General features: G+C 40.5%; 1 protein-coding gene across 1 annotated transcript in view; it reads left to right on the forward strand.

Annotated features, from left to right (window-relative positions):
• Window positions 1–26829, forward strand: part of KCNH1 (potassium voltage-gated channel subfamily H member 1) — a 202665-nt gene that overhangs the window by 63063 nt on the left and 112773 nt on the right. Inside the window, exons 8-9 of the mRNA XM_009279630.2 lie at window positions 18646–18845; window positions 22111–22363. Coding sequence (XP_009277905.2) covers window positions 18646–18845; window positions 22111–22363 — 453 coding nt within the window. The remainder of the gene's footprint in view (window positions 1–18645; window positions 18846–22110; window positions 22364–26829) is intronic.

The following is a 26829-nucleotide window of genomic DNA, read 5'->3' on the forward strand; positions in this document are numbered from 1 at the left end:
TCCGCCAGTTCCTTCAGGACCCGTGGGTGGATCTCATCGGGTCCCATGGACTTGTGCACCTTCAGGAGCCTTAGATGGTCTCAAACCTGATCTTCTCCCACAGTGGGCAGCTCTTCATTCTGCCAGTCCTTGCCTTTGCCTTGTGTGGCTTGGGTGGTGAGGCTTGAGCACTTGCTGGTGAAGACCGAGGCAAAAAAGCCATTGAGTACCTCAGCCTTCTCCATGTCCTGGGTAACCAGGTCTCCCGTTTCGTTCCGGAGAGGGCCCGCATTTTCCCTCATCTTCCTTTTATCCCTGACATACTTATAGAATCTTTTATAGGCAGCCTTTAGCTGCCAGTGCCTGCAGCCCAGCCTGATCGCATCCGCATGCTATGGAGAAGCGGCATGGGCTGGCAACCCAGCTGCAGCAGCAGTAGCATCTGGCGGAGGTGTGGTGCTGCTGGAGCCCAGGGCACGTGTGAAACTTAGGAGTGTCTGGGAAAAGGTGATAGGTGAGGGACAGAGTGAACTTCTAAATACTGGACAGTATGTACCTACTGGGTTAGTTAAGCTGATCTTTGGTACCTGTCCCTTTGTAAGCTTGGCTTAAAGAGCACAGACATGGTTTTCTGCACAGTCAGTTCTGTGCTAGACCTCACCCAAGCTGTGTTGCTATGCACAGGTGTTTGTTAGCATGTCTGTTTGTCAGCCAAGTGTGACTAGTTGGTGTGTTTTGTATTGTCTGAAGTTGGAGCTCTTTGCACTATTTTGTTTGCCGAGATCCTTAAAAGCATCCTGCTTTGTGTGTTCTTTTGGGGAGTAAATTCCCTTCTGCTGTGTTCCTCTCTAACCCACTGTGATACTAGAGAGTGCTGTGTGTGCTTCATTTCAGGCACTGATTTTTAGATATGTGGGACTGGCAATTTGTGAGTTAATTGGTGATGTCTGCATGCTGCAATTAACCTAATTATGGGTTTGATTACATTAATTAAACTCTTGTCCCGGACAGCAGCTGTTTAATCATTTGCCTTCAGGCTCCCCCTCAGCTGGGGTCATTCTGAAACCTGCTGTTTTAGGTAGGCAGAGTTGAGTGGTGAGTGCGTGCTACTGTCACCAACAGCACAGTGACTTTTTCCCCTTTAATCTTAAACTTTCTCTTTTTACAACCCTATTGTCAAACTTCAAATGCCATTGATCAACTTCTGTACTGTTGTTCTTTGGAAGCTCTTGAAGGTATGACTCTTCCCTAGGGTGGTGGAGAGAGCCTTTTTATACTAGTTTACACCAATTTGCCTTTTAGTGCATATGTGCATTTTGTGTTATGCTTATGGATGCTGTGCTGGATGCACAGACCCTGAGAGAAAAACTAAGTCTTGCTTTGCTGCTGTAGCATTTTTTTTTTTTTCTCAGTACAACAAGCATCACAGCTTGTTTTGGAAAGCTGTTGACTTGTAAAAGGGTGGGATTTGGGAGCTGAGCCATAGTGAACTCCGTAGTCAGCTTTGGCAGAAGCAGCAGTGACATAACATGATAGGAAAGTGAAGGTGCTAGTTTTGGGCTTTATGAGATATTGCCATCTTTGGTAGCCATATTGAAATGAGCAGTGAATTTTGGTGTTTCTGCTGTTTAGACTATCTGCAGAGGTCTGGTGCAAATCGGTAAGGATGTGGATTTTCAGTGGAAAGAGCTTTTTAAATTTATTTCAAGGTATAAAAGAAATGTAGCATCTTTGACTTCTTAGAAGGAGACAGTGGCAGAGACTCACTGATTAAATCTTGCTCTCTTCAGTTCTGGTTGCTTCTCCTTTATCTTCTGCATGGAGATATTGCAGTGGCTCTTAATTCTCATTGCAGAAGAGTCAATGTAGTGGTTCAGTGTTTGTCAGCTGAAGGGTACCTGGCTGATGGTCTTCTTGGAGTACCTATGAGGGAGAGAAAGACTTGGTCAGTGAAGAAACTCCTTTCTTTCCCCACTCATCGTGTTGTCTAGTTGTTTGTCTGTGTGAGAGCTCCAGCCTTTGGACTGACTTTTTAGACCAGATAACAGCAATTCAAGCACAGTGCAAATGTTGGGCTGTTGAATGGGAGCCTGGTGATAGACTGTATCATTTAATGACATGGTGGTTTGTGTTAGTTCTTCTTGAACTGAGTAGCCTTCCTCAGAGGTACTTTGGCAGTACCTTAGAGGGATAAGGAGGTGTGGACATGGGGAGATGGTACTGGTTTTAGAAATGAGATGTGTTGTGCATAAAGCCAATACTAAAGGTTTGTGCCTAGAAGCTGAATATCAGAGATGGTAGCTAGGTTCAGCGCAGCTGAGCACCTGTAATCCAACCACACTTGTGTCCCCTCACAGCAATTCATTGAACATACAGCTGGGAAGGCTGGGCCAGATTGTGGCTTTCCTGAAAGCAAGGAGAAATGTAGGTCTTCTGTATGGATAGTTAGCTGACAGAAAGCAATGAAGAAATGGTTACTTCACCAAGAAAAGACTGTAACTCTGGTGGAGTGAGTCCTGTGGCAACATTGATGCTGCTACACCTTTTTCAGAATACCTCAGATCTTTTAAATTTGAGTAGTTAAGCGCATGCCTAGGACTGGTTTGTCCACCGCCTTGTAGCAATTGTAATAATTTATATGCCTATAAAAATTTCCATGCTGATTTTGTAGCATGTTTTCATACAGTCTGTGCAGAACAGTGTAAGTGACTGTAAATGAAGTGAAAAAGAAAAGTGGGCAGTTCCATGCAAATGTGTATTATATGGAAATGTAGACTTCCCTGATGCTGCACCACTAGCTTAGCTTCTAATGCTCAGGGAATGAGCAGAAAGAACTGATGCAGGAAATATGTTGTCTTCATGGTGGATTATTGGAATTGGTGGGGGGAAAAAAAAGGAAGAATTCAGCTTTTGTGCATGTGTGTGTGTGTGTGTAAAACAAGTATTTCTACTTGCTGATCACTTCAGTTTGCCCCTATTTTGGGGTTCTAGTCTTTTGGGGCACTCAGAAGCCCCATGTCATTTGGCTTGTTTCAGCTGAGGGTGCTCTGCAGCTTGAAGTATCAAGCCTCAGGTTAGAACTGAGAAGCATTTTAAATTGATGGCACTCTTACAGTGAATACCTTTCCAGAAGACTGAACAACAGCAAGCCTGCAGAAGCCAATTCCTTTACACATTGCCTTATCCCTTGTGATTGCTGTGACGATTAAATAACTTCAGAGTAGAAAAAGTTTGAGTGGCATTTGCCTTGAGCATTCTTGTGCAGTGCTTTTTTAATGAGCTCCCACACTTCCAGCTCACAACTTCTAGTATTTAAAGCTTTTTCTGTGTTTTCACTCTTTATTTTAATGTTGATGAATTGTGGTTTGTGTAAAAGACTTTTATTAGCAGTTGTCCTTTTTGTGTGGAGTATGAAACCATGGATTAAGGCAAGTAAAGGTTTTGTATTCATTGCAACTTAATTCTGTTCTAACTTTAGCTGGAAGTATGGGTCTATCAGACAGTACAGGGGTAGTATAATACAGGAAGGAAAAAAACCCTGATAATGAGCACTCAAACATTCCAAAGTATTTTTTCAAACACTTCACAAAATGTTTATAAACATGTTCATGAAACTGCTGTGACAACACATTCCCACTATCATACTGCTGTTGGAAACACTAAAGGACATTGCTCCTCTACCAAGGCTGAGAAAGGGGAGACTGTCTGCAAGTACCAGCAGAGGGAGTCAGGACTGGGCATTAACTGCTGGAGATTTTCAGATCACAGTGGTTATCATCTGGAAGGGGAAACATATTCTTGATGTGTGGGGTGAAGTATAAAAAGACTTCCTTTAAGAATCTTCTGCCTTCTGTGTGATACACACGTGTTCTCTCCCTCCTGCGCTTGGATTAGGAACATGAAAACACACTCCAGTCAAAAATGGTTTACTGAGCAATTTCCCTCTTTCCTGTGCACCTCTCAGACCACACTAATATGAAGCATGGAATGGGGTAGCATTTAGAACTGTTTGGGATTTCTCATCTCTGCCTTGTCAGTGGTAGAAAAATAATGTCAAATAGGAAAGGCTCCTAGCAAGATAGATTCACACAGCTGGGGAGGAAAAAAGGTTCAAGATATTGGCAGCATGCTCAGAAGAACCAGTATCTCCTCTCCTTCCAACTGCGGAGCAGTGATCTCTAGATGGATGGATGCTGTCTCTGATGGCACAGCAATGAGGAGAAGTTGGGCAAGTGAAAATGCTGTTAAGAGACTTGTGGCTGTGCAGAAGCTCTTGAAGTTCTTTTCTGCCAGTCTGCAGAGTAGCACAAAGGACTTTATCCCTCCCTTTCACACCCTCCTTGTGACAACCTGTTTACTTAGGCTTTGTATGAAGGATACTGTTAGGACCCAACATTTTTGTTCTCTTTAGTGCCCTCTGCAATAATCTCTCTGGATTTGTTGTCTAGTCCCCTTGGCTTGTTCTAAAGTGTTTATTCTTTCATCTTTCTGACTTATTGCCTAAGCTTTCAGCATTGAAAAAAATGGAGAAAAGTAAATAAAAATTACAGAGTATTTGCTTTAAGATATAAAAAAAAGAGTAATTTATTTTCATTGCTTCTAGCAAAGACAACATTCTTGCCGTATTATTTGTTATTACAGGCACTGTGTTTCTCTGGTCTGACTTGCACAGTCTGAAGCATCTTGCAGTCACAATTCTGACACGCTCTTCAAATAAAGCTTTTAGGGATGCTTCTTAGCCACAGCTCAGCCTATTGCTGCTGCATTTCCCTTATTGATCTTAGATAATGTCATCCTAACTCAAAGTTTCTTCATTAAGGAGGCTTTCGGTACGGTTTCTTTTTCCTGGAGAAATGGAGATTCACCCAGAGACAGTGTTTCTGTTTTCTCTTGGGAGCTGGTTACCAAAACATTCAGAGAGAATCGGTGCTTGTTAGCCTCCGGAAGCTGCAGAAGGTTCTGGACACAGAAAATGGGTGTTATGGCCTGTGGAGGAAATAAGCTGATAGGCAAAGGGCAAAGCAAAAGGTGAAAAACCCTGCTCCTTATCTCATCAGTGCTGAAAAATACCGCAAATACAGTGCAGGAGCCAGTGGGGGCTAGTGTGTAGGGGAGAGGACCTGAGTTGGCAGGTTTGGGCTGAGTTCCCAGCTCTGTCACACACCCTCCCGTGTGACCTTTTGAAAACTGCTCCATGTGTCTGCTTTTCCTGCCTTGCCTCTCTAACTTTTCACATCTTGCTAGTACAGAATGTCTTTTACTGTGCTCTGTACATACCATACCACTGTTTAGCTATTCCCTCCCTCTGCAGGGCTACTGAAGTGTGTCTTTTTGACTTCGAGGATATTGGTATCAGTAAAGGCAAGCCTGTCCAGAAAACTGGACATTTAAACTCTCTCTGTATTTTTCACCAGTTCAGCTATCGTCTGGTGCTGTGTGTTCCACGTTCCTCACCTCACCTACGTTCCTTTTCCACTCCTCCATCCCGCTCTTACTTATATAGGCTTTCATCCCCGTTCTTCCCCTTTCTCCCCTCCTGCAACCTGTGAAGACTCCCTGTTCTCTTGACCATCTAATTTAACTTTGATTCCCTCCTAGTCATTAGGCTTCTCTATTGAGGCCAAGAAGGTCTGGCAGCCTCTTTGATGGGTCTGCTATGCTGTTGATTTAAATTTTGCAGGCTCTGTGATGCAGAGAGACTGCTAAATCACTGTTCCCATGACAGGTTTCTGAAAGGCTGTAAGAAGACAGAGTATTGAATAGAAAATTGGAAGAGGTGAGAGAAAACAGGAGGGCAGAACTTCTGGAAGGAAGCATGAAGAGTAATTTTGGGCCAGGTAGATGACAAGAATTTGACAGGGGGAAATGGTTTAAGGAAGAGTATGTGTGTACACGTGGGGTAGATAGATAACCATCTATCCTGCCTTTCTCCATCAGAGGAACATTTGTCAGAGGGAGCTGAAACCATGGTGACCGGATCCTGAATGCTCAAATCAGGAGTGATATTTAGGGACAACTTTAAGAGATGCTTATCCAGAAAATCTAGCTGTGTGGTTTGCGGGTAGACTCTCATATCTTTTTTTTTTAAAAAAAAACAACAAACAAACAAACCAAAACCCTTAAAAAAAAACCCCAAAAAACAAAAAAAACCCCCAACCCAAAATCCCAACACTGAGGCTGTGTACCATTCAAAGCATGTCAAGTGAGCTTGACAGAAAAATATTTTAATAGCCCAGTGCTCATGTGCTGATTGATTACAGCAACAGATCAAAGATAAGTATTCTGTCAAGAATCATTAATATCTGACAGCCAGTAGTAGCGATATAATATAAAAAATTCAAGCTGTTGAAAAGCATTCTATCCTTGCTTGTTCCTACGACCAGTAAATGAATATTCATGGTAGCACACACAGCTTACAAATGGTTCTTCACTTCACATAGCTTTTAAAAGATAGCATGCAGGTTATTACCACAATTTGGTAAGTGCTAAAATGAGTTCCTGCATTTTTACTTCTTTATAATTTGATAACTTCAATGCCTGTAAATTACATGGAATATATTTACCACAATTGTTTGCCCAACTCCTACTGTTAGTCTCCAGTTACTGTATGAGCTGTAAGATCTTGTTGCCTCCATCAGCGGGAAGGAAGAATTTAAGAAGATCTCGTAGATGCTACTTAGGTGACAGTGCATGTGGCAGAGAATTACAGAAGGCAAGTTCTTCAGTGCTTAAACAAGGGAAAGACTTGTGATAACTGCAAAAACTTCTCTTCTGGAGGTCCTCTGATGTTCTGAAAGTTATCCCCGATCTGCAAGAACTATCAGGGAATGCTTCCTTAATGACTGCCTTGGGACTGCTGCAGGATTAGGCTAGATCTAGTGCTGTGTCAGCAGAGAGTAGGGATCTGAACTGTCAGGACTTTTTGTTTTGGAATCCAGAGATCAGGATTTAAGTTCAGGAGGAGCCATTGTTCTCATATTATGTGTCCTGTATCACTGTGATGAACAGTTTACTCTGAGGTTTGACTCCTGATGATGTGCTAGGGCTAACTTAAACTGAGGTTCTGGCTACCTTTACCAATTGCTACAGCCACCTTATATCCCTGTGGTTCCTAAGACTGATGATGCACACATGTGAAATCACTTAAACCAATCCTAGAAATTACCTTTTTCCTAGGATCTTTTGGGAGTGCTAGGATAGTAGGTGTTCTCCACCTGCTGGGGCTGGCCAAGTAAAGCTTCCCAGAGCATGCCTCCCATAAAATGCATTACTCTGTGGAGAGGTGAGAGCAGAGGTGTCTGTGTTTATGGCTAGAGATATCTGCCTCTTCCATTCTAATCAATTACTTCATGGTTAAAAGGCTCCAAGGATATGGAAATGTTTGGTTCATATCCCTGCTGTATTTATGGAGACTGGAACAGGTCTAACAGTGAAAACTCTTTTCTTCTCCTTTCTCATTCTCTCAAAATACCCAGTGACCTAAAGGTGAAGGAACTCTACAGGAAAATGGGAGACCTGAGTTCAGGTCTCTGCTCCTGCACTGAGATTTGAAACAGAGGCCTGTTGTATACTCTGCTGCAACCAATGTACGTCTGGGATAGTTGCAGTCTTCCCTAAATCATTCTTCCCTAAGCAAGGAAAAGCTTTGTGTGCCTAACTACTGGATGAGGTTTGTAGCTGCAAATTATTGACAGAGCTATTTCATTACCTTCGAGAGTCCTCTGTACTTTCTGTTGGCCAGCTTCAGCTTATTAGCATCTGCAAATGCCATTCTTGTATGCCTCACTGGTTCAGGCACTGCACAAGCAGTATAGTTGTCTAAAAAGGTCCCAATGGGATATTACTACATCATTACTTCTGACTGTATAAGTTTGTGTATGTGCAAATATATTTGCATTTTGTGCTGGCTTGCTAACAAGCTCACCAAAGCACAAAACACAGCTACCTGACATTTTTTTAGGTGTCAGATGATTTCTATGTAATGCTTGATTTAAAAAGAAATTAGGCAGTATCTCTTATGCAATAACATCTACCCCAAATGTAATAATGTACCTTTTTTAGAAGTTAGGTGTGGAACTCCCAGCTGTATGCATGCTTGCCTTTACTGCTGCTTTTAGTCCTGCTGCATTCTAATAAAACAGCAGAGTCAACCTGGAAGACAAGCATCTTCAAGACTGGAGCCATAGGAACAGTAATGATTACCCATTTCTGAAAGTTAGGCTATAACCCTCTTCACCACTCTGGAGAAAAGTATTCTTCTCACATGCAGTCGTCCATGGTTTCTCATTAAAAACCCAAACAATTGCTTCAGTTATTTTTTGATAAGCCATATGTGTCTTCACTAACCTGTCATTTTACTCGTCAGTAAAGCAGGCTCCCTAGAGAAGCAACTGTCTATGAGCTTTTCCCATTTCCCATTCCTGTACATACTGTATGTACCTATTGATTTTGGTCTGCAAGCACATCTGTGATTAGTGTGTGGGAGGAGCATGACTCAGACCGAGTCATTCCAGTGACAATTATTCTTTAACCACTTCAAATTAGTCTTCATCTCTGAATGTCGTCTTTATCTCAGACCTCATTTGCTTACTCAACATAATTAAAAGCTTCAGTATTCTTATTTGTGTTATAAACACCATTAAATATTTGTAACTATTTAATGACACCAGAAGAGGGAAGCTTTTGGACCAGTTTGTCTTTAGGTTTGTTTGGGAAGTGTTTGAAAACCCTGTGTGGAATACAGTCACATAACTTGTTTGTACTTGTTACACCCAGAAGTAAAAGATGTGGATGTGCAAGGTGGGATTGGCAGGTCACTCAGTGTCAGCTGAAGAGCGTCTTGCAATCTTCCTGTGGTTATTGAAGTAACACCACTCCAGGAGCCTGGCTTACCAAGGTTGTTGCATCAGAAGCTTCAGAGCCTGAGCTGCGGGGAAGCAAAGCAGTCAGGTACAGCACAGTCCAATTAGGTGCAATAGCTTTAGGGGCTTAATTTCACAGCAAAGTTGATCTGAACTGAGAATTAATCATTGTCCTTAACTTAGGTATCCATTCATCCTGTCAGGTGCAGACATGCTCTTAACTCTAGCTGGCTCGCCTTTCAACTGAACAGGCTTGACAGCTCCTCAGTGATTAACACAACCTCTCTGTGCAGCCAATGTATGGATCACTGCTTGTTTTGCAGTGTGACTGCTTGGAGCAAAGTCAGCTGAAGGGTGCTAGGGAGTGTAAGCCAGATAAGCTACAGAAGACCCAGGCTTCATCTCAGTTACACACTTTCTGTTGTTTTGAGGGTTTTGTTTAACTAGTTTTTGGTTTGGAGACAATGCAGTTAATCCAGAGAAGTTACTTCTCCCTGGAATCTGTGGGACAAGGGATGTGCAATTTTTACATCAGCTGGCTGGGTGAGGCCAGTACTCTACCACCCACCTCTGGTTCACTTCACAATGAAACCGTAGTACCTTCATCCCACTCTGCTTTTATATTGGGATAATTTATAGGCATTAAAATTTTACCTTTTCTTTTGTTCTCAGAGAAGACAAAACCTAAAAAAAGACTGTGATGTACTTGCTACATAGACAGCAAAAGCTTTTGTAAGTTAGTGGTCGAAGAGAGCTGCTTTGTCTCAGTATTTCTCCTAACTGTGTCCTTAACTTTAATCACAGGCATACATGCTCACACCCATGGAGTAGTGTTTAAAGCCTATGTTTAAGTGCATAGCTGAGTTGAGGTTTTAAGCCTAATGACAAGTGAGATCACTGCAGCCTCAGGGGAGGCCTATGGTCCTTCCTCCTCGTAGTCTTACTGGTGGATTCAGATCTGAACATACTCAGCAAGAAATGCAGCCAGCTACCAACTTCCCACATGGGTGCTCTGATGGGAGTAGAGGCAATCTACCTGAATCCATTTACCTTTGGGAACAAAGGGTTACTCTAAATATCTCACTTGAATGTAAGATACCTTAATTAAATGAGGTCTGGAGCAATGACCAAAAGGAATCACGCTGGAGAATGCTGCTTGGGCAATTGTCAGCAGCTGACTTTAGCCATCAAACTCTTTTGTTGCATCAATGATGGGGGGAAGTGCAGTCCAGAATTAAGTATGCATAAGTGCTAGATGATGGCTTTGGTGTGCAAAATTCAGATCCAGTTCTGAACTCTCAAATGCCACAGGTAGGTTATTGCAAAATCAGGCTCAGGAATTGCCAACAGGAATGGGCCTGAGCCAGCAGTACAAAGCCCAGTAGAACGTGTGGCAGCATTGTAGGGAAAGGGCCAGAAAGTTTGGATGAAAGACGATCTTGAGCCTCTCAAGATTTCCCTCCTGCAAGGCTTTGTGGAAAACATCATACAAATCATAGAGGAAATAAGTTAAACAGAGGAACCATAAAAACTACGTATGTAAGCAGTTTCACATGAAAAGAGAACAACTTTTCCTCTTTATTCACTCCTTTCTTTAATCTTTTCATAACTGGTTTTTTTATGTTTAGCTCTATTTCAGTAATAGATTTTAAAAAAATGAGAGTTTGCTTCTAATTGGGGGTAACCATTTCAGGTAAGTTGAGTGTAGATAGAAAACAGCTTTCAAAGCAAAAGCCTTCATATTGGCGCAAGTCGGTAAAAACCTAGAAGCAGTATCTGGAGACTTAATTTTAACCAAGTAATTGAAAATGGCTATGCATTACCCTGTATATATTGTAGAAGAAAAACGATGCCCTTAAATGGCCCAGTTGTCATTTAAATGGTGATCTGTTCATTAGTGCTGGGAAGTGAAATGGAAATCCATTTCAATTTTCTAGACAATTTAAATTGTATTGTCCATAAAATTCTACAAAACAGTAAAAGAGTGTCCTTTCTTGCAAATTGCAGAGGATTTAATCAGATTTTGCCATGTTAATAATTCTCGTCATGGTAAAACCTGCTAGTGAATACATCGAGCTGAAGTCATCCCTTGTTGATAAGTGTCCCACTGGTGAGTCTGGCCTCGTATGTTTGGAATACAGATGGTTTTTGCAGCTGTAATCTGTTTGTACAGTTAGTTTCCTCTTGATAATCAAATTGGCTTAGTCTAGAGCAAGGTTTAGCACTCACTGAAGTATACATGCTTAAAACATAGAGCATCATCAAGATCCTGCTCCACACTTAAAACCCTTTATGACCCTCCTAAAGATGTTCTGATAAATATCTTGTTCTTTACAGGAACTGTAGTTGTTTTAACTGGTTGTGAAAATCGGTACGTTTCCTGGCCATTCTGTCTTACCTTATCAGAGATGAACCTATCTTGTGGGGGATAAAACATGGAGAGGTGACTGGAAAGTGCCGTTTCTGTGGAATTATCTCCTTTTTTCTCTAGTCTAACCTTTGAATAATCATGCTGACGTTTCCCCTTGCAAATCTTCTTGCCTGTTGCTCTTGCTATGCCATATTGTTGTATTTTGACTGAAATAAAATTTGATTCTGCAAGGAGCTTTCTGTGGACTCATTGATTAAACTGTAATGGTTCTTTGAAAGTCTTTTTGGTATCAAGGGCTAAGGCCTAATTTCAATTAATTGCTGTGTTTGCCGTTAGTCATGGCTATCTGGCAGGTTTAAGAATTTACCTGTAAGTTGAGGCAGAACATATCTTGATATCTTGTTTATGATGCACTTTTGGATGTAAAATGACATTACCCCATTGGAACTAACCAGTCAGTGGAAGTACAGGGCCTTGCAGAAATATTGATGCCTTCAGATAATTTAAGTGAGAAGAATCAGGTGAACTCATTGGTCTGCAAGTGCTGTTTATAGCATAAGAACATGCAGCCCTGTTTTTCCTGAAGGTGAGAGAAGTTTGTGGTTAGGGGTTTCAAAGTCTACCAGCTTGAAGTCTCTCTGTATCCAGGATGCTTTTCTCTTTAATTCCTTTCAGTGTCATGCTTGTGTCATCTTCTGTTGGCCTCCCTTTACAGCACAAATGTAAGGTACAACCAGACTCTTATTCCTAAATGTAAGGTACAACCAGACTCTTATTCCTTAATTTTGCAACCAAGAACACATCCAAGTCCTCACAGGCTAGTTCTGACTTGTTGTGCATCTGATTACTTTAGTAATCTGCTTTTCTGCAAGCGTGTTGGCTGCAATGGAGTCTGTGGCTGTCATTAAATCCCCCTCTGGATGACTGTTAGCGCCTTTCAGTATAAGTATAATACTAAACAGTAGCAGTCAAAACAAATGAATGATGAGTTTTGTGAATCAGGATTCTTGCCATTTTACTTGTTTGGACACTTCTTAATTTGCCAAAATCCAGACTTTTCAGTGTTAATTAGTGGGATTGTGTTAATTTAGTCAGGTGCTGCTGTACAGAGGTAGGAGCCTTGGCCCTGGAGGTAATAGCCACCCTTCCTTTGGACGGATTGCCAGATCCTCTCTTTTCATAAGCAGGCTCTTGGATCCAAGATGCAGCCTTTCATAGAGTGCAAACTGGTGTTGGCCCTTCACTGTGAGTTTAGACAGAGCTGTTTGTGTTGGAGAGGTTTCTTGCAGGGCTGATGCTGAAGTTTCTTTTATTGGCTTTTATTCACTTTGGCTCTGATCGCTCCTCTGATCAGTTTTGGTCTGTGTGTTTTCCCATGCTGTTTATCTCGGCCCAAACACGCTGAAGGCAAAAGCAAAACCTGTTAGAGATTTGTGTTGCCCACGATGCCCAGGCTTGTGAAATTCTTGTGAGCCAAAACACCTGCGATTGCTGCTACCAGCTGTGTGGGTGTTACCAGATCAAGTCAAAATAAAAAAACCTTCAGTTTTGAAGCATCCTTAGGGATGCTGGAGTTCAGCACCTTTGGAAGGGTTGGTGTTTTACTGACATTTACCTCTCTTCTTCCATATTAAGCCTTAATCTGGCAAAATGTAAGTGGTTTCAAGTCTCTGAGATAACAGGAGGTTATTCGCCTGTGGGTCAGTGCTGCTGTAGTAGCAGACTGCTTTTACTTTGTAAGAGTCAGGAAAGGGTGTGAGGAGAGAAGTGGGAGCTGTTTGTGGTGTTTGTTCCATAGTTGTTCTTAACTCTTCCCTTTCTGCCCTTACATACTGACGACAGCCTATTTTAAGGTGCACAGATGTTTCTACTACTCTAGTCCTTGGTAGTTGCTTAAGTGGCTTCTTAGAGCAGCTGTTCCCTTGTTTATGTCTCTGACTTTCATTTCATTGCAGTTCTTGTTTTTTTGGTGATGGGAAGAGGAAAAAAAATCATGTCTCTGATGCTCTGTTGTTTAGCCCTTATCAACTGTGTCCTCACTGGTGGCCTATCCTTCTGCAGGGGAGACATTTCCATTGTAGCTGGAGCCCAGTGTGGCCCTCCTATGTCCTATCTGTCATCAGCAGGGTGATTTCAGCAAATGTGATGATGAGTGTGAGAAGATTTGCGGTAGGGTTTGACTAAGAGTTTAATAAAATTTGCTTGTGGTCTCTCATCTTTCACCCTAAAAGTCAAGTGGTTCTGCCACGTAGCTTGATGGCTCATGTCCCTCATGGCCTATTCAGGCTTTCTGCTTTGCTCTTTGCCATTGAATTGATTTTCAGACTTGCTCAATTGATAGCAGCATGCCAGTTCTTTGATCTTTGCCACTGCTACTGCCTTGCTTTTGCTTGTGGGGTACCTAAGCTGAGGTGCAAATTACAAGCCGGTGGAGTGAAAGAGGAGGGAGGTGGAGCATTGTATCAGTTCTGTCTGGGAGAATAGAGAGCCGTGGGAAGAGCAGGATCTAACAGTCACTGGAACAGCATGGGGGAGAGCTCCTCTGGGAATTTACAAAGAACTTCAAAAAATGTCTTTTTCCCCAAGTTGTGAAATTCAGGAATTGATGTACATGCTAATAAGATAGTAGCAATTGTAATTTGTTTTGCACCATGTGAAAATGTTATGTAAATATATTGTGAAAATTCATAAAGTGCATAATATTAATTAGATTATGTCTAAGTTGTTTACCTTTATTCTTTACTAGCTAAATGAAATGATATCTCTATACATTGTAATAATAAAAAATAAAATGTAGATAAAAGATTACAAATAGGAAACTTTATAATATACAAAGCTTCCTAAGAAGTAGCAAATTAAGCAGCTCTGCATCTGTCTTGATAGAAAATGGGGCAACCTATTTAAATTCTGTACTATTCTAGAAGGTTATATAGATACTTGGTAAGTAAATCTTACTTTAGATGCTTTGGTTTCAAGGTGCAAGACTACAAATAATTCTGTCAAAATTAGTGCTGTAAACAGTTTGTTGATAGATACCTGTTCAGTTTGGTATTTGCTTGCAGACTGTAATTAACAGTTCAGCGTTTTTCTTTTAACTGCATGCTCTCTACCCATAAGTAGGCATAATTATCACTAATCAAGACCCCTAATCTCAAGCAATTATAAGCTCTTACATTGTTCTAATTGCACATTTAAAACAGTGTGTTTTTCTCATATAATTATGTTATAATCCATACAATTATTAATTTCTGCTTTTCTTTTTATCTGATCAATGTTAATTTTGTGTGACCTCACAATGTGTTATCTGAAAAACGCCTTTGAGGCATGCAATTTTTGTGGTTAATTTATGGTTATGTTTTGTCTTCAGTGAGAATTGATATAGTGCAACAGGTTTTCAAGGCTGTGCTTTCTCTCAGCCATCTATGAACTCAATAATTTGTTGTAAACTAGGAATTTGTTAGTGAAACAAAAGTGCAGTTATACATTTTAATCATCTACTATTTGTAAATCCAGGTGCTTGCTCTTTGAATAGTATTTAGGTTAGCACAGGCTACTCCTTAAGTGTGTAACAGGGGTTTGTTTTGGGTTTTTAATTGTTAAGTGGAACTAATATGCAGACAGACAGACTTTCTGGATCAGCTTTCCAGAAAGTGCAAATGAAGGCAGTTCAGTTTTAGAAAGCACTGAAAGTCTTGGGGGCAAGATGTAAGAGGTTGTTCACTAGTTGATGTTGGTCTCACTTGTTGCTGTATAGTTCTTATGTGCACATTTTGTATGCAAGGGCTTTGGGTGAGTGCATTTTGAACAAATCATCATCAATCTGATGATTCATCTCAGGAACCGCATGCAGCACTTACATCTGTAATTGGGGTAATTGCAAACCTCTCATTCTTACAGATAGAAATTCTTCCTCTTAGAATTCTAAAATCAGATCCCAGATCTTTTACTGTGGTAGCTGAGACCTACACTGACTTGTATTTATTTCTCTATTCTTATTTGTTACATCATTAAAAGTAGCAGATGATTTGGTGATCTTTCCAACCTGTCTGACCTTCATGATTCACTTGTGCGGGTAATTGGCTATTGAAATTACTATGCTTTTATCTTTGACGTTATTTAAACACTGGTTTAAATGGGGTGACACAGACTGCATTGTAAATGCGTAGCCACATTGTTGGGGACAATGTGTTTTTCTTTATCTATTATCAGAAAAGAATATTAATAGCGGGGCGGGGGGGGCTCTATCTTTTCTGAAGGATCTTGATATCCATGGGGAGGAGGTGTTTGCTGTCTGCTTGATGTGCTGCGGCTTTGTATGCAGCGTTAGAACAGGCTATTACTTGTTCTGCAGAAGAAATTTTCTCCTTGGTTGAGGTGTAGGCATGGTTGCTACAGGCTTATTCCTGGACACAGTTCCTCAAAAACCACTGCACAGCCTCCATCCAGCTGATGCATCCAAGGAAGCTGTTGGGGTCAGATTAATTTGTGACCTTTCTGCATGGTGCACCTGTGGCCATGCTTGAGTCGAATCCATCCCACAGAAGGACATTTTCCCCTGCCACCCTCCTTCACCCCTTAAAATACTTTTCCTTAATTCCTGTGATCCCCTGCACATAGGACTGCTAAGGAGTTGATAGATTCTATAGAGTCTGTAGGGCAACACTACAAACTCTGGCCAAGGGCTCCAGGGACCTTTGGATGTTGGCATATGACCTGCATTGTTGCTGTTACAAGGCACTGGTCTAATGTCAGCATCCAATCAGTCTTGAAACGAGGATGTGGAGATTTTGCTCTGTCCTAAATTGCCCAACTTTCTTCCTGTAGTAGAGTGTGTGTTTCTGAAATCTTTCTGGGGCTGCAGTGTACTGCAGTGGGTTCATTTCATTATTCCTTTGAAAAGGAGGAAAGGCACACAGCTAGCTATTTCTATGCAGGAGAGGTCAATGTTTAATATGTTAATGTATCGACCCAATATTAGGCTGCAAAAATCCTTGGCTTTAATGTGTCTTTAATAGTAATAAAGTGGTTAGCTAAAGTGGTTAGCTAATGATAAATTAAGAATTGTAAGTTTGGGGATTTTTTTAAAAATTAATGTAGGCAGGAATAATTTTTCTTGCCAAGATAACTGTCATATTGGAGCATAGTAGCTGCAATTTGCAGTGGAAATTGCTCTAGGACTGTTCGCCTCATAATAATCAAAATGAAGAACCAAATTTCTGTTTTTTCTTTAGGCTTCATGTAGCTGGACGGTAATGGGACAGAGCGGGGACTCCATTTTACCTTTGCTGACATAGAGCTATACGTCCCAAGATACTGAACCAGCAGGTCTCACTGTTCGCCAGAGAGCAAGAGATAGTTGTATGCGCACAAGTATGGTTGCCCAGAAATCTACAGATAAGAATCTGCTTGTGACCCTCTTCCTAATCTGTCACCTATTTTCAGTGTTACACTGGCTGGCAGAATAACGATGTTTGTGGATGCCTTCTGCTGCTGCAGTGTGCTGCCAGTGGGACTTTGCAGTTTTGGAGGCCCTGGGTTTGGTTTCTCTTAGGGAACCTGGTAAAAGTCCGTGTAGGTAGGGCCTAAGGTAGCAATATTGTAGGGTTGTGTTTGCATCTGCATAACGGAGAGCAAAACAGGACTTAGTTTGGGAAAGGTAATGCTGTTCAACTACAAAATACTCATGGATTAAGGATTATTTATAGTAAATCTGTTTTCTAAAGCATTTCTTCATTCTTCGGTACTCATTGCATCAGACTTTCCGGTATGGTTTAGCACAGGCACAAGTTAAGGTTAAACAGAGAAATAATCTATACATTTCTGGTTACTGTATCCCTATTCATACTCTCCAATTTGCACAGTTTTATATATATATTTATACCTGTCTGTACAGAGGGGTAGCTGGAAAAGGGGAGAGCTGGTCTCTACAGGAACTCATAAAAAGAAGTCATACAGCGTCAAGAAGGAATTGTGTAGAGAATCAGCAGTGTAAAGGCCTTGAGTAAGCCTAAATTTAAATCGCATCTCTCGATCAGGGAAAAGACAGTCCTATAAGTTTCTCTTGCACATTATCAAAGGGTTTCTGTTGGTCATAAAACCCTAAAGCATCTTAGCTGGCTTAAGGATATCTGCCTATAACACTGACCTGAACAAATAGCTGTATTCTCAAAGGAATGAATGGAATGAGGAAATATATATTTTTTGTTTCCCCCAAAAAAGAGGGGGTGAGGGGGGAAATAAACAGCAAAAAGGGGTATTTAGATAAGGCAAAATATTCTCTTATTTTTTTTATAAATATGACTTCTCAATTATTTATTTTTATCTTGAGTGGAATAGATACTGACAATTTGGTGCCTGTTTTGGGGGACAGGAAATGATAAAGAGGAAGAACTTCCTCAGCAAGCCAGAGCACTTGTGGTTATCAGCTCATCTGCCATCTAACTCTTCCTCTCCCTCTACAGCCAGCCTCTCACTTATCACTGACCTGATTCACAATATAGGAAAGCTCCCCTTGAGGCTTCCTCTCCTTCCCTTTCATTCAGGGCTGGATTGGCTGGAAGAGCCTCAGCCCCAGCCTCTGCAAGCCATCAAAACATGACCATTGAGACTTCCACCAGCCTGCTGTTCTGTCTTGGGCTTCAGCAGGTGGATCTTCTCAAGTCCTGTGTGTTTTTATCTGCTTCTCTCCACACCTGGAAATACTGCCTTTTTTAATTTCTCGTGTTTATTCTTAAACCCATCTTGATGAACCAGCTGGCTTCATAACTATACTGAATGAAGTCAGAAGGGCTGTGCAGCATTTGGTCTGTGTTTGAGGGCTCCAGCTCTTGCCTCAGGCCTTGCTGTTCTTCTGCCTGAAGAATATAAAACATAATGTGACTTTTTATGTATTATTAAACTTACATCTATAAATCACTGACCCATGGTAGCTGTTTATTACATATTCCATCTTCTGCTTTGATGCATTGTTATTGTCACACTGAGGTGGGTAATGGTGACTCGGCTTACTACTGTGGTAATGCACTTAAAGCTTGGAAATCTGTCACTGATGGCATTTCAACACAGGCGCTCTAAACCAGAGATGAAATTTTAAAGTATTTGCTGTCAGGTTATTTGTTTTAAAATTCTTGTGTCTTCTGTTGTGGTTTTGTAAGGGTTTGGATACTACTGAATTGTTTGATGGACAAAGACAAATAGTTGTGTTTCAGCAACTCTGTGTTGCAGGACTCACCATCACAAAAGTGGGTGGTGGTCCTCAATCTGTAGTGTTGAAGGTGACCTATAAAATGCTTGTGCTCATCAGGCCTTCCTAAAAAGCACCGATATTGCATGCATTTCTATCGGCCTGGCATTTCCAGTCTTAAAGCGCAGTGGAACACAGGCTGATGACCACAACTTATGTGTTATACCTATTGTTTTTCTTCTTTTTTACAGCCCTTCTGTATGCAACCATTTTTGGAAATGTGACAACCATATTTCAGCAAATGTATGCTAATACAAACAGATATCATGAAATGCTGAACAGTGTCCGGGACTTTCTAAAGCTCTACCAAGTCCCTAAAGGACTGAGTGAACGTGTGATGGATTACATCGTTTCCACCTGGTCAATGTCCAGAGGAATAGATACTGAAAAGGTAAGTAAATTAAACTGCAAGGAAACAAGTCACATCCTGAAAGTATTTCATTAAAATAAACAGGAGGTACTTTCTTAGTAAAGAAGAGAAATATTCTTTAAGTAGTTCCAAGTAGTAGCTTCCCTTAAACTTTCAAATACAGTATTTCACCTATTCTGTCATACTGACATATGTTAGTGGTAAAAGTATGTACGTGTTGCTGCTGATATGTCATGAAATAGTATAAAAATGAAGGAAAGAGCTTGGTTTTCAGTAAACAAAGAAAATAACTAAATGAAAAGTTCCAAGTTCTAACACAACCTCAGAATTTCTTCAGATGAGATTTTTTTGCAATATTTCTGTTGTGTGAAGTGGGCCTGAATACAAAGTAGAATTTGTTTTGTCTTTGTAGAATTTGAACGTAATATTCCATGTGCAAGTTAAAGATATTAATGAAAGCTGGAAGTCATTACTGTAATAATAATGTATTGTTTGAAATCTGCCTCATGTGAGGCAAATGTTATCATCCTAATTCATTGAATTTACAAGTAAATTCCCATTGTGTCTTTTAAAATAATAAATGGCCCTTCACCAGAACAAATGTACAAAAGCAACTACTTGCTGCTTTCGTATTAGTTGCCAGCTTTTATGGAGATAGATACTTGTTTTTCTTCTGCTTGTAAAGAGATGTGATTTGTGGGGTGGTTCATTCAGGAGATCATACCAATGCTCCGGTCACCAGCCTTCTGGTTCGCGGCTTAATTTAGTATTCTAAACTGTAGATGATGCAGTTAAAGAGCAAACAATCTCATTTCTGCCTAGCTGTTAAAGCATCGTTATGAAAGAGTAGAACAGATGTGGTCTTGCACTGGGCTGTCTGGAGACCAATAGGTACACAGGGTACTGTTTGCTTTCTAAATGGTCTTCAGCATATCTGCCATTTAGATGCCAGACCATGATTCTGGGAAGCACTGTCCGTCATACTAGCTTTCAGAAAGAAGTGGTATTTTAGTATTGGATGGTGCTGATTAGAAGCTGCTCTGCCTGTTTTCTCACAAAGTGTCTTTGTGCGGGGTTATGGGTTTGAGGTAGGTATATTTGAGGAAGGTGGAGAGACAACATCTGAGGATACATAGTGTAATGAATGCTGGTGCTTTCATTCACCCCCCAGTACAAGCTCCTCTCATCATTTTAACAAAGCAATAAGAAAAAATTGCTATGTAAAACATGTTTCTTTTAGCTTATCTTCAAAGTTCATTCTTGGCTTCCTCTCTGATAAGGAGAGAAATGCTTTAAGAATGCCTTTGGAGGCAGCAGGATAACCAAACCAAGCACAACTCACTGTAGCCTTTAAGAACTATCCTAATAAACAGGAAAAATTCTCCAATTATCAGGACATCAAAGAGCATAATATGGTGTTGCTTTCAATAACTGGTGTGTTCATAGTTGAACTGCCAGTAGCGATGACTGTAAAACCAAGAAATCAACTTTCATCTGCATAGCAAAAACTAGCAGATATAAGACTAATGGCTGTGCCAATCCATAAACTCTCAGGTCTGAGTCTGTTGGTTTGATGCCAGTGTATAACTTCTAGGATGTCATGCAATGAATAAAACATGTATTGCTCCTGTGACAGAACAGTGGTAGTTGTGCTGCTGTGTAATGCAGTGCAGCTTTCTACAGATGAGGCAGATATTTAAAGATGAACTTAGCACAGAATCAATCTTCTCACTATTTTGTAGGCCACAAATTTGTCAGTTCAGTGTTAACTGCAGGCATGCCAAGGAGTGAATAATCAGCTAAAAGCAAAGTCTGTAAGTCTAGAAAATGCCAGTATAACAAAATTTAATCAAGAGCTGCTGAAAGATTCTAAAATTAATCCATGAAGATATTTCTTACCTCCCATACAAATGAAAGTCTTCTGCCATTTGTCTGTAACTCTCAAATGTCTTTAATCCCTCTTTATTTTTGTGAAATCTGGAGGCAACTTCTCTAAATGGAGAACGGAAAATGAGTTAACTTCCTCTTAGACTGGGAAACCAAGGAGTTTTTGGATAAGAGCCTTATTTTAAATGTTCTCTTGTGTATTCAGGTTTTCTTACTCCTATTTCTATTAAAACAACCCTTTTTGTGTGTGATATTCAAGTAACTGTGAAGTGTATGTGTGTCTAATTCCAGTGCCAAACTTTGGCAAGCATCTGCAAATACAGAATGTTTTTGTTGCCAGAGTAAATGAGATAATTGCAATGACAGCTATGGCTGCTGTCTGTGTTCCATGTTAAATGCTGGTCTTGCTGCCCTAACCCATTCTTGTGAGCCTGGAAAACTGAGAACTGGCAGGTTCGGCTGTTGCTCGCTGTGAGGCAGAGATCGATCATCCCTGAATGCCCTACACTTCAGCACTATAGAAATATATCTCTTTCAGAAGTAATATCCATAATAACAGGTCTGCTTGGAGGTGGGCCAAAGGTGATGATGTTGGTGGTAGAGTCATTTGCCTTTGGAGTAGCGAGTGTAATATCTGGAACCAGTGCCGTGCACAGTTATGAGCTTGGTTCTCTGCTCAGATCTTGCACAGAGCCCATAGTGAGGTGTAGGCATAGCCATAGTGCTTGCTACGTTACCTTTATGTTTTCCAGGAGTGTTTGCATTGAAGCAGCCATCTCTTTCCATCCAGGAAAATGTGTGGGAGTAACTCTGAAGCTCACCCAGAGCGCTCCTTAATTGGATGGAATAGTTAGTACTGAGAAAAAAAAAAATGAGGCAGACTTATGCTACTCAATGTTTTTCTCAAATAATACATCCTGAGATGTAGTTCATCACAGACTATCCTCCAGGGATTTTGTCATCCCAAAACCCTGTTCATGTTATGTGTTTCTAGTGTTTTTGTCAGGAACTTTTGATCTGTACATATGGTAGTAATTCTGTATTCTTTCCACTCGGCTGTCTGTATTATATTAAAAACCTTCAGAAATGGCCCTGACTGGTACCCCCTGTGCTAAGCATCAGTTTGTGTAATCTTAGGCGCACACATCATGAATTGCTGTGAGGAACATTGCATTTGGAAGATCAAAAGTTGCCCAACACAGTATCATACCTTAAAGTCCCTTCTTGTGTGAAGAAAAAACCTGTTACTGCCACTGAGGGGTGAATTTGAATACCTGCAAATCTCAATATTTTATATGAAGGAGGAAAGTAGTTCTTAAACGCTGTGTAGTGAACTAGGGATAATCATGTGGCACATGTAAGCCATGCACAGGAATTGATTGCCTAATTTCCTTCATAGGTTTTGCAGATATGCCCTAAGGACATGAGAGCAGATATCTGCGTGCATCTGAACCGCAAAGTTTTCAAGGAGCACCCAGCCTTCAGGCTGGCGAGCGATGGGTGCCTTCGAGCGCTTGCCATGGAATTTCAGACAGTGCACTGTGCCCCGGGAGATCTGATCTACCACGCCGGCGAGAGCGTCGACAGCCTTTGCTTTGTGGTTTCGGGGTCTTTGGAAGTAATCCAGGATGATGAAGTTGTTGCTATATTGGGTGAGTTTCACAGCTGATAATATGCGTTGTACACTAATACAGATGCATAGAGCATTCTTATAGCCTCTTCTACTCAAGCACTTAACTCACTCTTTTAAAAGCTTCAGTCAAGTTAGGTTTGCCACAGCCTGGTAAGGTATATTTTAATGAACTTGTCAGCTGCGTTGTGTTAGATGTTTATTGTCTGGAAAAATCAAAAGAGAGAGGAAAAAAAACTTGCTTAATGTCAGGCAGGAGCATTGCATAGAGTCATTGACTTGTCCTTCCTGTTCCACATACGTAAATAGGAAGGGCAATCATCTCATCTCCAGACTGCTTCAACCCTATTTCTTCTGGTCAATGGAAGCTGCACTTGACCACTGGGATCCTGGTCATTCTTGGGGTTTTCCCTGTCTTGCCACATCTCTCTTCATTAGAAATTCCATTGAGGACTTCAGAAAACTTTTTTTTTTAAAGTTCCTGGCTTCTCTGCCTCCCTCCCACCCCCTGTTAATAATCCACTTTTGCTGAATATTTTCCAATTAGCTTTATTTAAGATCTCATGTTGAAATAATATTTATCTCTTTTAAAGTCAAAGTAATATAAAAATTTAAAGCCGATTTGTGTTAACTTGGAATGACAGCTTTAGGTTGGAGGCATTGAAAAGAAGCTGAGAGTGGTGTGAACAACATTCTGAGGCAAAGCTAGGAGAAAAGAGCGTGATAATCCAATAAAGGTAGATGAATTATGGGGTGGCTGGAGCATTGAGGAGGTGATACTTATCATTTGATTCTGTCAGACCCTTTTGTGATAAGGTAAATTCTCATGGGAGCTTAATCCAGTACCTGTCACTCATAGCAGCCTGGAAAAAGAGAAGAAAACAGCTTGGTAATCTTTCTGAACACATACGCCCAACTCTCCTAAGAGGAATGCCTACTGGAAAATGAGGGGGCTAATAAATACACTGAGTTCAGTTTTTCTCTACTTTTGAACAGGATTGCATATATAGCATAGGGTGAATTTAGTGTCCTGGGGAATCAAGTTCATAATATCTTGTGCCAGACAAGAAACCAAAAAGGTGAAAAGTAGGGGGATAACCTATTCTCTTTTGTTCTGGAATTGCCTGTGCTGTTCAGTGCTATATGATACTAGCAACTTCTGCTTTTCTAAGTTGCACATCAAGAAATTACTACCTTTTGCCATGTTGAACTCTCATGAATTAACATGGCAAATGTAGAACAAACTAAAGCCGCTCGGTTTGCGTCACCTTTTATCCCATAATGCCTCCTCCTGTGTCCATCACAAGAAGAAAACCTCAAAACATCTTGCTGCTCTATTTAATCAGTATAGGTAAAAAGCATTGAAATAGGATTTTTTTAAATGTCCTTTAAAAATACAAATCTTCTTTTCATCTTTACCAGTAACTTCCATGTTTTATCATAATACTCACTTTAGAAAACACTCGGCCTAGATTCCTTGAGAAATCAGTGTTAAGGAAACCTGAACCCCTAACCTCCTGCTGCAGAGCGATAGCTACAGGTAAATGAGGCTGATCCCTTGGTATCTGAATGAATAGAAATATTTCGTTATTGCTGTTCTCCTGGTACAGTAACTATTGATCCTCTTCCCTCCACACCTTTATTTTTTTGGAATTTGGAGTCCGTTCTCTGGCTTGCGCTAAAGTTGATGAGCTCTGTCATTTTCTGTCTAAACATTGTAATCAGAGAGGAAAATAAAATGAAGTGGGATCTCTTTGTGATTCTGTGAGATTTCATTTTGGATAAACGTGTATCAATTTTTGTGTTTCAGTTTCTGGACTAAGGAATCCCTTTCCACACGTGTGTACCTTCCTCCCCCAGGCTATGAAGCCTTCTGTTGAAGGCTTCTCTATCCTGATGAGAAATGATGTGGTTAACTAAGTTTTTCACTATTCTAAATCAGTTGGACTTTCTTCTCCTTCAGCATTGCATAATGTAACCACCACATTACCGAAGGATGCTGCAGGAGATGGGTCAGGATTTCCTCCTTAACTTCTTTGTACTCTCAGTATTCTTATTTGTAGAATAGCAATGATTTTTTTTTTAAATTTCATGTTCAGCTAAACTTGTCAAGTTCTTGACAAAAGTACACCAGATAAAATGAGGCACTACAAGGGGGGGGGGGGGAAGTTACATTGTACAAGAAACATGATTGTTGCTGATCATTCAGCCAGAACAGCCTATGCCATAAGTGTTGTTTACCAAGCACAAGTAAGCATAGCTTATGAACATCAGGCATGTAACAGCAAACCATGTGAGGAATTCTGTAGGGTAATTTCAGTTAATAGGTATGTCAGAGAGACCGTAATCTTCTCTCAGACATTCTTGAAATAAAAATAAAAAATAAGTGCATAAATTATTCAAGGTGAATTATTTGCTCAGCTTTAGCTGTCACTTAATAAAGCAGCCTTTGTAATTTGCGATGTAGCCTGTATCTTCCTTACAATGGAGAAATAAATTGCATCTCTAAAGTCTGTGACTGCCGTACAGCATTACATAAACCAAAGGCAAACTACACTTAATCCTTAAAGGATCCAATTCATATGAAACATTTTCAAGTTCTTGAAATCACTTAGCCTTGCAGACTAGCATATAAAAGTGTATTGTGTAGCCCTGGAATTTGGAGCGTATTGTGTACACTTGCATAATATCCTTCCAGATCAGTTCTGTGTAATACCGAAGAGATGGGTATATTCTCAGTTCAGGCTTATGTTCTTATAACAAAGCACTGACTTTGATTGACTTGGATTAACACGAGTACTGAGTTGGAAGAAATTGCACACAGGCCAGCAGTGAAAAAATGTACGGTTTTTTTTTGTGTCCCCTAAGATTGCCTTCCCCATTAATTTGACTTAGAGACAAACACAAAAATGAGTAAATTTAAAAAAAAAATTTCTTCGCAATGTTTACAGTAAAAATTTAAAGAAACTGATGCATTTTGTATGAAGTTTGATTTGTTGGGATGAAAGATGTATTTTTGAATTCTATCCAAAATTTCTGCTGAAATAAATTACTGATGTTCATGCAACACAATCTTTGGATTTGATGTGTCAAAGAAACAAAACCAAAAAAGTAGAACATTACCTTTAAGCCAGGTGATTGATTTATTTGCGATTCATTCTAATACAAATGGGTCAGAAACAGAAGACATAGCAAGAAAAGCCACTGTGCTACTATGGTTTGTATGTAATACTATGTATTACACTGTGCTAATGTGTAAGTATATGAGTGGGATTATGCAGAAGTGAAGATTAGCTAGTGGGAAGCTGCTCGGATGAAATACAATTCTGTTTTCTGTAGTTCACTGTTCTTCCATTTACACTGTTGTTGTGGCGTAGGGTGAAGCGCTGACATACAACTCAGCACTTTGTGGAAGATGGAGACAAATCACACAGTCCCTGCCCTGCGGAGAAATGAGCGAAGCACAGGTCATGCAGGACTTCCATTAAGAGACTGTTTTCAACTTGGCTTTGCTTTTAACTTTTCTAAGCCTTCCCATTTGGGCTGATGCTGCTTTATCCATCTGAGACTGACATATCTTTTTGAACTACTCTTGCTTAAAAATTTACCCATTTATCCAAATGTAGTTAGAGAAAATGCGTTGTTTTGTCACTGTTAAAAACAATCAACCATTTACATGCACTTCATTTGGCAGCTCTAGCTTCTCTGCTTTGGAGCAGACCTTTCAGGCTGAGACACTGACCATCTGAAAACCTGACCTTATCGCAGGTCTTTGAAAAGTTAAAATTTACTCATGCTCAGGAGAGATTTGCTACATCTTAATTTAATGAATATCTTCTTAAAAGATTCCTCCTGAATTGAATGTGTCCCCAGGCAGGGACCATAAGATCTGGCTGCAGCTTTCTTTGAAAAATGCGGGGGGAAAAAGGATTGTAGTAGAAGCGTGAAATAAGCCTGCATAGCTAGTTGTTGTTTCTTAATTTAGGGAAGCTTGAAGACCTAAACTGTCTTTCAGTGCACTTTTTCTTTTTTTTACACTATGAAGGTACACATTTCCTTAGTGCAGTGTGAGAAAGTAGATTGTTTGGAACTGCGGTAATCAAGAAGCTAATGTTAGAAGTCCAGCTGAGCAGATGGTATGCCATTGCTGGGGCTAGCAGGGTACTTCCTTGGTCCTTCAGCCTTTCAGTCTGAACCTTTTTAATCTCTCCTCACCATTGCTAGAGGGAAGTGCTAGTTCTTGTGTTACATCTCCAATTGCATGTGTGCATAGAAAATTTAATGAAAATTATAGAAAATAATGGCATAGTAGCAAAACTAACTTTTTGTAAGTATTTTCTGGAAATACACAGAACAACTGGATAGGAGGCCTTGTTAGAAAAGGATTTATATTGTGTTAATGTGTATGTACAAATACCTGAATGACCAAGTGTTGTGGTTTAACCTCAGTCAGCAACTAAGCACCACGCAGCCGCTCGCTCACTCCCC

Source organism: Aptenodytes forsteri, unplaced genomic scaffold (assembly GCF_000699145.1).
Source record: "Aptenodytes forsteri isolate BGI_AS27 unplaced genomic scaffold, ASM69914v1 Scaffold195, whole genome shotgun sequence".
NCBI classification, from domain to species: domain Eukaryota; kingdom Metazoa; phylum Chordata; class Aves; order Sphenisciformes; family Spheniscidae; genus Aptenodytes; species Aptenodytes forsteri.